This window comes from Cyprinodon tularosa, unplaced genomic scaffold (assembly GCF_016077235.1).
Source record: "Cyprinodon tularosa strain WSP-4 unplaced genomic scaffold, ASM1607723v1 ctg272, whole genome shotgun sequence".
NCBI lineage: Eukaryota > Metazoa > Chordata > Actinopteri > Cyprinodontiformes > Cyprinodontidae > Cyprinodon > Cyprinodon tularosa.
This window is the reverse complement of record NW_024038977.1, coordinates 687,154-700,776: the sequence shown is the minus strand read 5'-3', so window position 1 is coordinate 700,776 and position 13,623 is coordinate 687,154. Positions and strand designations below refer to the sequence as shown.

General features: G+C 36.1%; 1 protein-coding gene across 1 annotated transcript in view; it reads right to left on the bottom strand.

Annotated features, from left to right (window-relative positions):
* Positions 1-13,623, bottom strand: part of myo9aa (myosin IXAa) — a 174,342-nt gene that overhangs the window by 18,725 nt on the left and 141,994 nt on the right. The window contains 7 exon segments of the mRNA XM_038289842.1: positions 530-718; positions 824-940; positions 1,021-1,244; positions 1,331-1,461; positions 1,564-1,661; positions 12,972-13,187; positions 13,391-13,490. Of these exon segments, the coding sequence (XP_038145770.1) occupies positions 530-718; positions 824-940; positions 1,021-1,244; positions 1,331-1,461; positions 1,564-1,661; positions 12,972-13,187; positions 13,391-13,490 (1,075 nt within the window).

Here is a 13,623-nt window from a genome sequence, read left to right as displayed (position 1 = left end):
AAACGCTTGATGAACTGAGATCCTAAACAACATTGGTGATTTTTTTCAGGCTGTGGGTGAGAGAGAGAGCGCCAGAACTGAGTAGATAACAGGAAGGCTAAACGGGGCTAATGAAAATGGTCTAATATACACTTTTTCCGCTTTCATACTTTGAAAAGGTCAAATGGTTTTGAAAATCATGGGAGCCTTTTGGAAATTTCATTGTTAAGGTTCTACACTGCAAAAAATTTAAATCTAAGTAAGTCCCTTTTTTCTTAAAATAACTAAATTTGTTCTTGATTTTAAGAGGTAAGTTAGACAAGACAATTCACATTTAAAATAAGAAAAAAAAACAATTACGTTTTTTCATTTCAAGTGGATAATATCTAAATATCTTATTTTAAGAGTAAAAATGCTCATTCTTATTTACCTACTTAAATTAAGGGTACATTTATTTAAATATTTTTACTTCAGTTTTTGCATTACACGACTTAAATCCAACCATGTCTTCAAAGAAAAGGTTTTGCAGTACTGACATCAGCAATATTACCTTGCTGAGAGTGCTGTCCATCAGTTTGTACTCAGTCATGAACTCATCCAGGAAAACTTTAAACGTATTGACCCAAACTTTGACAGGTGACTCCCTCCAGTCTCTTTGCTCCTGTCTCATTGTCTTTTCCAGGATCTGCTCAAACAGAGCATAAAGGTCCTTGTAACGGATGTCCTTACTGTCATCCATCTGCAGAGAAAACATTCACAGGAAAAGCAGGCAAAATGTTAAACGAAAATATAATCAGCTTCAAGGAAACAACATAGGTACAGATGTAAACAACACCATACGTACCACAAGTGCTGTGGAGAAGAAGTTGAAGATGTTTAAACGGAACTCCTTCAGAGCCTTTTTAAAGACTACGTCCACCATGGTGTCCTTCTTACTGTCCTCAGTCTCCAAATCGTTGATCTAAAGTGCAACAGGTCACCAATCAATACAACTAATCTGAATCCTGATCTATAGTTTGGACAGACATGACTAGGCTGTACCTTCTTTAAGAGGAAATCATTCATGCTCAAGTAGTCGTTGATGCAGGAGAGGATCTGCAGCGCGTCGTTCTGCCACTGAGCGGGCTCCAGAGCCACGCTGCTGATCTTCACGCTCCGCCTGTGCTTCACCTTCGGGGACGCCTCCTTGTTCTCCTTCAAGTCCCTGACGCTTCGGTCCAGAGTCAGGTCAGGACTGCAGGGAGGCGACATGTTTTCCTGGCCAGCTGCATGAATCAGAGACACTTTGTAATGACAAAAATGAAATGAAACAGGCAGAAAAACAGAAACAAAGAGCAAATAGACATCTCACCGTCCCCCAGAAGTGGCCCAGACTCTCCATAGTCTCCATCTATGGACTCTGCCCCACAGATCAGCTTTTCTCTGGACGTCTTCTTATCCCCGTACTTCGATTTTCCCCAGAAACGCATCCTCCCACGAACCCTGATTCAAAAGCATTCACAATATAGACACATTTAGTATATATAAACAAGGAAAATCTGAAAAATAATTAAAAAAAAAATGGACACCTGCACTTTAACAAACCTTCCATCTTGTGAATTTTTACGCAGTGACTCCACCTTGCCTAAATCTCCTGATGACATGGCTTTGTGGATCTTTTTTTGTTCTTCGGGACTCAAGGGCTAAAATAAAAATAAAAAATACATAAAAATAAAAATGTCACCTACAGCCTTCTTTGTCCCAAAAGACGTTTTATTCCCCTATGGTCTAGAAAAAAAATCCAGTCACAACCCAAAGTTTTGCCACAAGTACAATACATCTTCAAGCTTGGAAAATTTAGACTCTTAAGGAAATGGAAGTAGAATATTGATGCAGTAAATTAAGTAAATTAAATAAATAAGAAGTAAATTGATGCAGATTAATTTATTACAAAAAGCAGCCTTAGTATTAGAACAGTGTTTACACTGCAAATAATGTGTATATTAAGTCATTTTTTTTATAAAATAAGTGCATTTTTTCTTGAATTGGTGAAGTAAGTGAGACATTTTGCCAAAGGAACAACATAATTTACATTTAAATTAAGAAAGAAACAATTGGATTGTCTTATGTCAAGTGCATATTATCTAATTATCTAATTTTAAGAATAAAATCTAATTCCATTGGCAAATCCTCTTAATTACCACATTAAGGGTAAATATAATTAATTTAAGAAATTGTTACTTATTTCTAGCTGGTTTTTGCAATGTAGCTACATGTCAAAATACTAGTATATGGTGAAAAATAGTTCAATATTTTGTGTGGCTGACATCAGAAAGAGAAACTCAAACTAGAAAAAGCTGTTTCGGAGAAACAGCAAGTGGGAATGCTTTTGCTGAATGAAAAAAGCTGAAATTACCTGAAGAACATATGAAAATGTGATAGGAAGTCATCAGAAACTTCAAACTGCAGAAAACAATTGAATCATCTGAAGATTTTGTAGGGTAGAATCATTTGGCAATAAAATGGCAGAAACAAACTCATCTTTAAAGCTGCACAGCCAAACCATACATGATATCAAAAAATGTCTTGAATGTGGGCACTAGAGGGGTCTTAATATAATGTCTCCCAAGTTTCTAGAAAGATGTATAAAGAAATTTTGAAGGGGGGTTTACCTACTTTCCAGAAACATGTCAGGTGTGTTATGAATTAGCAGCAAACAGAAAAGCTTAATTCCTGTCCAGAAAGAGAGCAGAATGAAGCCAAAGTTCACACCATAGGCTGAAAAGTATTAAACTAGCTGAATCAGAAAATAAATTACAAAGAAAAACTTTAATCTTATCTGGTTGAAGAAAAAATTAGTAGCTTAAGGATGGGAAGTAAAATGTTGAGGACGATGGTATTGAATAAGTATTAAAATTTTGAAATCATATGTGGAACTGTCAAGACTTGGCAAAACAATTTGAAATTATTTAAAATGTGTCGGTTGATCAGCATAAAGAAAACAGTGTCATCATTTGAGGATTGAAAATCTACAAACCTATGTGCAAGACTAACCATGAGAAGCAGAGGAAGGACAGAGAGAGAAGCTTATAGAAATAGGGCTAATACCACTTAAGGAGCATGAATTTATAAAAAAAAAACTAACCTGCATGATACGAGCCGCTGTGGTGATGAAAGCACCGTTGGCAGGCTTAGGCTGCATGTTACGAGGTTAGCAGATGCTTTATTACAGTGTAAATCTTAGAGCCTTATTAAGAAATGTAAACTGAGGTGTGTGATCAACAGGCCTTGGTAGCGTAATTTGAAGAAATTGGTTGACTTTGGGTAGCTACAAGCCATATGGCACAATGGATGAGTGTGTGTAAGGAAGAGGCTTTTATTTTGTATGGTCCCTTTAGTCTTATTTTGAAAGTCCATCATGGATGTGTGTCAAGGGAAGGGTCATGCCCAGCAGTGATATAGAATCCATTTCTAAATATGAAATCACTGGTTTTCCAGTAAATGGGAGACTTTTATTGTGAAATTCGCTCTGGGGTATGTTTTGAAAAGGTCCCTAGAGTCTAATAGAAACAAGGTGGTAGAGTTTGGGTCATAATGCTGAGCCATTTGCACCAATTAATACACAAGTATAATATAGAGGCTTTTATGTTGTAGAGTCACTGGAGTCTTATTTTGAAAGTCTAGCAGGGTTGTGTGTTGAGAAAAGGGTCAGACCCAGCAGTGATACTTGATGACTTTCCAATCGTTGAATCACTCTTTTCCCCTGTTATTAGGGCAGTAGATAAAGTGGCAATGGGAGGCTTTTATTTTGAAATTTGTTGTGGGGCATGTTTTGAAAAGCCCCCTAGAGTCTAATTTTAAAAAAGTGGTTGAGTTTGCGTCATAATGTTGAGCCATATGCTGGGAAAAAAATATGAGTTTAATGTAGGGGCTTTATTTTGTAGGGTCCCCAGAGTCTTATTTTGAAAGTCTATCAGGGTTGCGTGTGAAGGGAAGGGTCATGGCCAGTAGTCACATTGTATCCATTTCCAAATGTTAAATCAGTGTTGTCTCCCTCCATTAGATTAAGGCCCCTTCCACACGAAGCCAAACCCTGGCCTAAACGCACAAATTTTTCATCAAACCAGCCTCTCATCCATACAAAGCCGGCGTTTCGGGGGTCTGTAAACGATCTTTTTTTTTATTAAGCCTTCAGAGTGGGAAGATTTTGAAACGCCGTTTTCGCGTTTCCATCTTTAAGCTCTAACCGCATTTTTTTTCTTACACGCATGCGTCATAGCGTCGCCTCTAAACACGCATGCGCGACACAGTATCACAACAACAATGGCGCCGTACTGTGTTGAATGGTTGCTGCTCATGCTACTCACCCTGCTGTCGGGCTTACAACAGAATCTTCTTCTTCTGGAATCTCTCCAGGAAGAACAGAGCAATATCGACGACATAGTTCAGCACCTGACTTTGACTGAACCACGAAAATGGACCCGCAGGGCAACCATGTATAAATATTAGTGCGCATGCCCAACATTTCGTCGCCTATTTTTGCTTTGGCACCACAGCGCCACTTACAGGCCTGGCATACATTTCGCAGCGTTTTCATGCATTCGTCTGGACGATCACATTTATTTTACGTCTCCGTCTTTCCGACAAACGTTCTGGAAAATATTAGCGTTTCGTGTTCGTTTTGACTTCATGTGGACGGGGCCTAAAATGTGCTGTTTAAAGTGGCAGAGGTAAAAATCCCTTTGAAGCTTGGTTACCTTGACAACGCTTAACTTTGAACCTGTCAGTGACAGAGAGAAAGACGCAACAGTATTGTTCCTTTCCTCTCAGGCTTTTTTGAATGGGAAAATCAGCTCCGAACAAACAAGTGCTGAAGGCAAACCATAAATGGTCTCTAAAAAACTCTTTCAGTCTAAGCAACAGCTATCCTTTGTCTCAGATTGGGTTAACTTTCATGGCTGTAACTCATTCGCAACCTTAATGGGAAGGAGAAATAAAAAGGTTTGTCACTCCTGCTGGTCTCATTAAATAACTTAAAGCTCCATGGTAGAGCAGAGCTCTCAAAAGCAAAACTTTCCCTCCAAACAAACGAGCGTTGAGCCAAAACCGTAAAAGGTATTCAAAAACTTCTTTCACTGTTGGCGTCAGCAATCCTTCAGCTTCAACAGTGCCAACTTTCATGTTTCTACTAAAAACTATTTGGCCACGGTGACGATGTAAAAATTTGTTTTTTCTGAGTATGAGGATTTTTCTCAGAATCAATGTTTTCCTATGCCCGAACAAGTCAGTTAAACAGCTAAACCATAAATGATATTGAAAGAATTCCTTCAATGTGAGTGCTAGAAGGGTCTGAAGATGTTCTATACCAAGTTTCATCTTTGTACATCAAACAGTTAAGAAATGGGAGCGATACGAAAATATGTATCATTTTGGATTTTCGGATGTGATATTTGGCAAGTCTCTCATTGGATTTCTATTGGGGAAGTGTGGACTTCTTCGCAGTCTGGGCCACACTGTCGGAAGACTGTAAATGCCACACAAATGAGGGTTACATTTCCTGAATCCTGACAAGAATACCTACGTTTTGATGTATAATTTATTTCAATTGAGTGAAAAATGAGGGAGTGAGAACAATTTGTTTGGAAAAACAGAACATCTTAAAAGCTAGAGCACGCACTCTAGCAGTTGAAGAATTCCGTCCATAGACTTCCATTATAAATCTGAAAATCTTTACATTTTCTTTTAAAGTTTGAAGCTTCATTGAAGCAAAACTGTAAAAGTTAGCAAAAAGCTGAGTTAAACAGTAATAGCAGAAAGATACAGAAACATTTTAAAAGTTGAATGGTGCTTCTAGCTGAAAGTATGCAGAAGTAGTTAAAGGTCAAAGATGATGAAGTTTTGGCTGAATTTTGCTGAAATCAAAGAATTCTACATGCATTTCAATGGGACCTTGACAGTTGGAATTGGAATGCTACAGACAAAGGTTGAAATTCTAAAAATAGGTGAAAATGGGTGTGGCTTCATATGTCATCAGTTTAGAACTGATGACATCACCTATGAAGCCACACCCACTGACCTCACTAAGCTAGGTTTTATAAGGAATTCAAACACGTGGGTGTTTCATTCCACACAGGGCAGCGACCAGTCAACACACGTTTTCCCTGTTGAAAAACTATTTCTCGGATTAGTTTTATTCTAATCTTTTAACCTGTGGATAACGTGTGTACATTGTGTAAAACTACCTCCCTGAATACAAACAATGGATTCCTCAACTGAAACAAAAGGAGAGGCTCAATTATTGGAAACTCTTAAGACCAAAGTACATGAAACCGATTCTCAGTTATTGGAAACTGACGAAAGCAAAGGACAGAAACCAGATTCTGAGTTAGTAAAAACTAACGAAACCAATTCAAAAAACGAGGCGACTGACATTAAAGGTCGGTACAACACTTCTGAAGATAACGCTCTACAACGATCTAAAAATCTACGTAAATTGCGGGATGAAAAAAAAGAAACAGAAAACTTAAAACAAAGAATACAGCGTTATAAAGCCGAACAAAAGAAACAAAAATCAAATTATGACTCTCTGAATCAAGAGTTAAAAACACTGGAGTTTAATCATTTTCGATTAAGCAACACAAATCAGGCAGATTTAAAAGAACTTCAAACGTGTAGAGAGACAATAGAGCAACAGAAGCAACGGATAAATGAACTGGAATCTGAAAATGCAGATCTTATGAAGGATAGACTTATAATAATTAGTGATAGAAATGAACTCTATGACGATGCAGGTAAACTGAGGTATTGCCAACAAACGCTAGCTAATTGTACTTTGAAAAACACAGAACTTGAAGATGAAATAAAAAAACTCAAAGAGAGGGAACAGTTTCATCTAAATAGAGAAGGGAAGCTTAAAAGTCAGTTAAAGGAAATGAAAACTGATAAAGAAAAATTATTAACTAAACTAAAAAATAAGGACAACATAATTGAGAACCTGAAAGTGGTCACAGATTCACTAACAGCACGGCTGCATAAAAGCGAAGAGGAACGTCACATATTGAATAAAAAATTTGAAGAAAGTAATCTTCACCTTAAAGAGCAACTTAACATAAAGACTGAATTTGCAATGACTGTAAAACTCCAGGAGGAAGCGGTTGCGAATTTAAGAGATGAAGTTAAAAGTATAACAGAAAGTGAAAGAGCGTTAGCTAAAACCAAAAAAGCAAATGAGTCACAGATAGAAAAACTAAATGAGGAGCTTGAAACAATTAAAACACAGAACAGAAACCTGGAAAACAAAGTTAAAACGCTGAGTGAGAATTTGGTAAATTGTAAAATATCCATTAATAACTTTAAAAAACAGCTTTCCAATAACCAGCTACAGATGACTGAACTTTCGAAACAGTTAGAGACTAATAAAAGAAAGTCGAATGAAAAAATCAGTGATTACATGGAAAAACTGGCAGCAGCTCAGAAAGAGCTGAAAAATTTTAACCGAGAAGCGACACATAAAAATGAGAGCCTAGATACAGAAGTTAAACGTCGCACAGTAGAGTGTCATAAATATAAGAAAATAATCACGACACAGAAACAAGAAATTTGCAAACTGAACCTGGATAATAAAACACTTGAAAAGAACGTATCTGGTTTGAGTGAAAATTTAATACAGGAAAAAGATAAATATAAGAAGTTAGAAGAAGTGTGTAATAAGTACAAAGAAGATCTAAAAAGAGCATATGTAAATCCTGAAGTTAACATTATTCCCATTCTCAGAAACCAGTTAGATAATTTAAAAACAACATTAGCAGGAAAGGAGGCAGTAATTCAGCAAAAAGAGACGGTAATTCAGGAACTTCAGGGAAAAGTGACCCAACAGGAAAAAGATAAAAGCGTAAAACTCTACCTGAAAAAGACTGATGCCAGAAAGCTTAAGGAAGAGTCGATCGCTTTAAAAGCAGAGAACAGATCATTATATAAGGACCTCAAAGACCAAGAATATCAAATTGAACAGTTGAAAGATGAGATTAGAAAATTGAAATCACCAAAGAAAAATAAATTGCCTGAAATTACTCCTCCTGTGTCTAAAATAAGATGCCAGTTACCAGCTCACTTGCTTTAATCTGAATGGTGTTTTGTTCTACCAATTCATGCTTTTATCTGTTTTTTATTTATAGAATATATCAAACATATATATTATTTTAATTTTTAAAGTTCTTTTTAATCTCTGCACGTTTATTTTCCCCCCTCATATATAGTTTTCCAAAAATGTTTTTTATTTTTAATCATATCTATCGATCAATTGATAGATAGATATGTATAGATATATATCTATATATATTCTTTATATTCTTATCATGGGTTCTCTCCGGGTGCTCCGGCTGACCAAAAAAGAATTTAGGTTAATTAGCTTGTCTAAATTGTGTTATATATGTATGTATATATATCGTTTAAATTTGTAGAAAAAAGCAGATCCCAGACATGACAAAACTAGTCATTTCCTCTGAATTGGGTGATTCCATAATCATAATGTTTGCCACTCAGATGTCTCAATATTGATAAATAAAGAATGCGATAATTGAATATATATGTAAAGTAAGTTTTTTTTTTTATGCTATGATTTCAAATGTATGTTTCATTATTTGATGGCAAATTTACTTATTTAGTTTTGCATGTCATATTGCTACATTATTTTGATAATTTTAGATTTATGATTAAATGGTGCAGTTATTCATTACATATTTAAAAAAAAAACATTTTCCATGACATATTTAGCCTTCCATACTGTTTTCACAAAAAAAGATGCTGCTGTGAATTTAGCATGCATTAAGGCCAATGCAGCGGGATGGTGACCACAAATACTGTAAGTGTAAGTCATCATAAAAATTGCCAAGTATTGTTTTCTCGATGCAAGAGAATACCACAAAAATGCTCTGTTTAGGTATTCACTCAAGAAACATATTAATAATTTAAGCGATAGCTGAGTCAAAAGTTAAACTTCAGTTATTTTTCAAGCATCAAAGCATTTATAGCTTCATTCTCAGAGTGTATTGAGAATATATCTTTGTCTTTGCTTGCATCAGCCTGTTGGTTTCAACATCAAATTTTTAACATCAAACAGAGTCCCTAATTCAGACGCCGCAATTCAGGTACAAAGATACATTCAAAATAATTCAAATTAAACTTTTTGTTTTGAATATTTCATAGGGAACTGAAAACGGTTCCACAGACACAACAACAAACCTGTAGAATGAGCAATTCTATGCTATCCAAGCGACAGTATTTTCACTTGACCTCTAAATGAAACGGCAGACTTAGCAGATGGAAAATTTCATTAAACAATTAACCCTTGACTATATAAAAAAACAAAGTATTTCTCCTTAATGGACATTTGTCTAAAAAAGCTGTTTTTTATTAAGTTAAGTTAGTGTCGGTGCAGAGGAGCCAGAGATTTTACTCATGAAAAAGTTAATACTTTATCACTTTTTTCTCAAATAAAAGTAAAAAAGTACAATGCTTTAAAACTACCTCTAAAAGTATAATTTTTTTTCCAAAAACATAAGTAAATGTAACGGAGCAAATGTAACTAGTTACTACCCATCTCTAAATAAAACTAGAAAAAGCTGTTTCGGAGAAACATCAAAGTGGGAATGCTTTTGCTGAATTAAAAAAGCTGAAATTACCTGCAGAACATATGCAAATGTGATAGGAAGTCATCAGAAACTTCAAAATGCAGAAAACAATTGAATCATCTGAAGATTTTGTAGGGTAGAATCATTTGGCAGTAAAATGGCAGAAACAAACTCATCTTAAAAGCTGCACAGCCAAACCATACATAATATAAAAAAATGTCTTTAATGTGTGCATTAGAAGGTTTTTAATATAATGTCTCCCAAGTTTCTAGAAAAAGTTCTAAAGAAATTTTTAAGCGGGGTTTACCTACTTTCCAGAAGCATGTCAGGTGTGTTATGAATTAGTAGCAAACAGAAAAGCATAATTCATGTCCAGAAAGAGAGCAGAATGAAGCCAAAGTTCTCAGCATAGGCTGAAAAGTATTAAATCAGCTGAATCAGAAAAGAAATTACAAAAAAAAACTTGAATCTTATCTGGTTGAAGAAAAAATGAGTAGCTCAAGGATGGGCAGTAAAATGTTGAGGAAGATGGTATTGAATAAGTATCAAAATTTAGAAATTGTGGAAATGTCAAGACTTGGCAAAACAATTAGAAATTATTTAAAATGTGTCGGTTGATCAGCATAAAGAAAACAGCGTCATCCTTAGAGGATTGAAAATCTAAAAACCTATGTGCAAGACTGACCATGACAAGCAGAGGAAGGACAGAGAGAGAAGCTTTTAGAAAGAGAGCTAATACCACTTAAGGAGCTGAATTTATCAAAAAATTGAACCTGCATGTTACGAGCCGCTGTGTTGATGACAGCACCGTTGGCAGGCTTAGGCTGCATGTTACGAGGTTAGCAGATGCTTTATTACAGTGTAAATCTTAGAACCTGATTAAGAAATATGCACTAAGGTGTGTCGTCAACAGGCCTTGGTAGTGTAATTTGAAGAAATTGGTTGAGTTTGGGTCATAGCTACCAACCATACGGCACAATGAATGAGTGTATGTAAGAAAAGTCCCTTTAGTCTTATTTCGAAAGTCTATCATGGATGTGTGTCAAGGGAAGGGTCATGCCCAGCAGTGATATAGAATCCATTTCCAAATATGAAATCACTGGTTTTCCATGTTATTGGGTGAATAGATGCTGTATTAGAGGGTAAATGTGACACTTTTATTGTGAAATTTGCTCTTGGGTATGTTTTGAAAAGGTCCCTAGAGTCTAATAGAAACAAGCTGGTAGAGTTTGGGTTATAATGCTGGGCCATTTGCATCAATTAATACACGAGTAAAATATGGAGGCTTTTATTTTGAAGAGTCACTTGAGTCTTATTTTGAAAGTCTAGCAGGGTTGTGTGTTGAGAAAAGGGTCAGATCCAGCAGTGATACTTGATGACTTTCTAATCGTTAAATCACTCTTTTCCCCTGTTATTAGGGCAGTAGATAGAGTGGCAATGGGAGGCTTTTATTTTGAAATTTTCTGTGGGGTGTGTTTTGAAAACCCCCTAGAGTCTCATTTTTTAAAAAAGTGGTTGAGTTTGGGTCATAATGTTGAGCCATATGCTGGGAAAAAAATATTAAAGTTTAATTTAGGGGCTTTTATTTTGAAGGGTCCCCGGAGTCTTATTATTATCAAGTGGGAATGCATAAGCATTCCCACTTGATAATAATAATAATAATAAAGAGAAACAGAAAAACAATAAGTGGGAATGCATAAGCATTACCACTTGATAAGATCTAGATTTATCTAAAAGTGAACTATTCCCAGCGTTTAGTTCTGGTAATTTGGTCAAGTTTTGACTAATGGATGATGGAAACACAAAAATGAAACCTGCAGTGTCACATAATAATACGTGAATTAACTCAAAACACCGGGATTTGAGTTTGTTCTTGGATTGAGGAGGTAAAAGAGACATTTTGCAAATGGAACAAGACAATTTACATTTAAAATAAGAAAAAAACAATTGCATCATCTTATTTCAAGTGTATATTATCTAATTATATTATTTTAAGAGTAAAAATACTCATTCAATCTCATTTACCTACTCAAATTAAGGATAAATTACAATTTTTTTTACTTATTTCGAGATTGTTTTTCCAGTGCAAGGTATTTCCACATTTCAAAAAAATGTAAATCTAAATAACAAATTTTTTCCTTAAAATAAGTGCATTTTTTCTTGAATTTGGCAGGTGAGTGAGACACTTTGCCAATGGAACAATACAATTTACATTTAAAATAAGAAAAAAAAACAATTTCATTTCAAGTGCATATTATCTAATTATCTTATTTTGAGAGTGAAAATACTCATTCCACTGACAAATCATCTTATATACCCGCTCAAATTAATGGTAAATACACTTAATTTAAGATAAAAAAAACCCCAATTATTTCTAGATTGTTTTGCAGTGCATCCATGGATTTGGAGACACTTCACATGACTTGAACCGTGGCTGCAGTCAGATTAAGTCCAGAAAGGACAGTCTCCTCCTCAAAATAATGTAACTCTTGCAGTTCTGGTTCAACTTTGAATCAGAACAAGAAGGGGAGAGGAGAGATTAACCGTTCAGATTCACATTTCACTTTCTGAAATGAACAAGAAAGAAAGAAATTAATCAAAATGCGAAGAACCAAGAAAAATCTTCTCATTAGGCCAGATAACGCTAAAAATCATATTAAAGCTTTAAACTTCCTGCATTAAACAGTAGAATTAAAAAACATCCTCCGAGCATGATGCTGCACCAGTTTATTTTTAAAGCTCAAAATCAGCTCCTCGTTTGGATCCAATAAAGCAAAACCAAGCATAATATTTGTGCCTTTGACAAAACTTCTGGCCATGACTGAGATACTAAAGGGCCAGTAGATGGCGCCATCCTAATGCTGAAAGCATCATTTTATTAGAGAAATGGGAATAAAACAGCAACCAAACACTGAAACTTTTACACCATATAAGAGAAACAAAGCTCTCAAAGAAGAAAAATAATTTGTTAAGCACAGGCTGATGATTATGTTCCTTTTAAGAGGATTTCCAAAGTCTGATTAGAGAGAAAAAGTGCCTCTGAGTTACATGCAAACACAGCTTATTATTGATAAACAAGGAGAGAAACCGCAGCTGTTAAGGAAAGAAAAGACAAAAGTCAGCAAATCTCTAGAAAAGTACTTTTAAGAGAGGTCCCGTACAAAAGCTGAAAATGAAGAGGTTTCAGAACTTTAATAGATTCTGGTCTTCAAACACTAACATTGAGATTAAACAAAAAGCAAAGAAATAGATTCAGTATCTGGGGAAAGCAAAGGAAAGCAGAAATGAGATCAGTTGGAGGCAGATGTGAGATGCGGTTGGGTTAGAAAAGTCAAAAAGATGGCAGGCTTTAGCAGAGAGGGCCACCGGTGGCGTGGAGGCTACCATGTCTGAGTCACTGAAACAGGCCTCCCCTCGGCCCGCCTCTGTGGAGGTCTGCTTGGACAGGGGCAGCGTGTAATGGCGCGGGCTGGTGAGGCTGTCGCCATCGTAGTCGTCTTCGTCTGAATCGCCGGCAGCTGCGAGGCTGGAAGCGCGGGTGAGGAAGTCGGAGCGGGTGCGCGCCATTCTGGCTTTCTTTTTTGGGCCCCCGCTGCTGACCTGGAGTTTACCACACGTGAAAACAGTATGAAGAAAAGCTTCTTGGACCGATGTCCACCATCCTCCCTGGGTCCTTCAGCTGCTCGGCTACAGGGGCAACAGTTGGAGCTGCTCCTGCAACATTTAGTCATCCACCACACAAAACCTACACGTGCACAAACACACCATCTAAACCCCAGATGAAAAAAAGAGTGAGTTCTCACATCACGAGCTTTTATTCCTTTAGAAAACTTCAAAGCTGGTGTGGGTCCTTCTCTGGGGACAGGTACAGCTGGTTCCTTAAAGACAGCGTCAGCGTCGGATCTGATAGATAAAAGAAGAAATAACAAAACTATGAGTCTTAAAGGAGAATTCACTCATATTTCTTAATGGACAAAAGAGATTAGAATATAAAAAAAAACCCACTCATTATCTAAATTAAAATGAAACACCATCC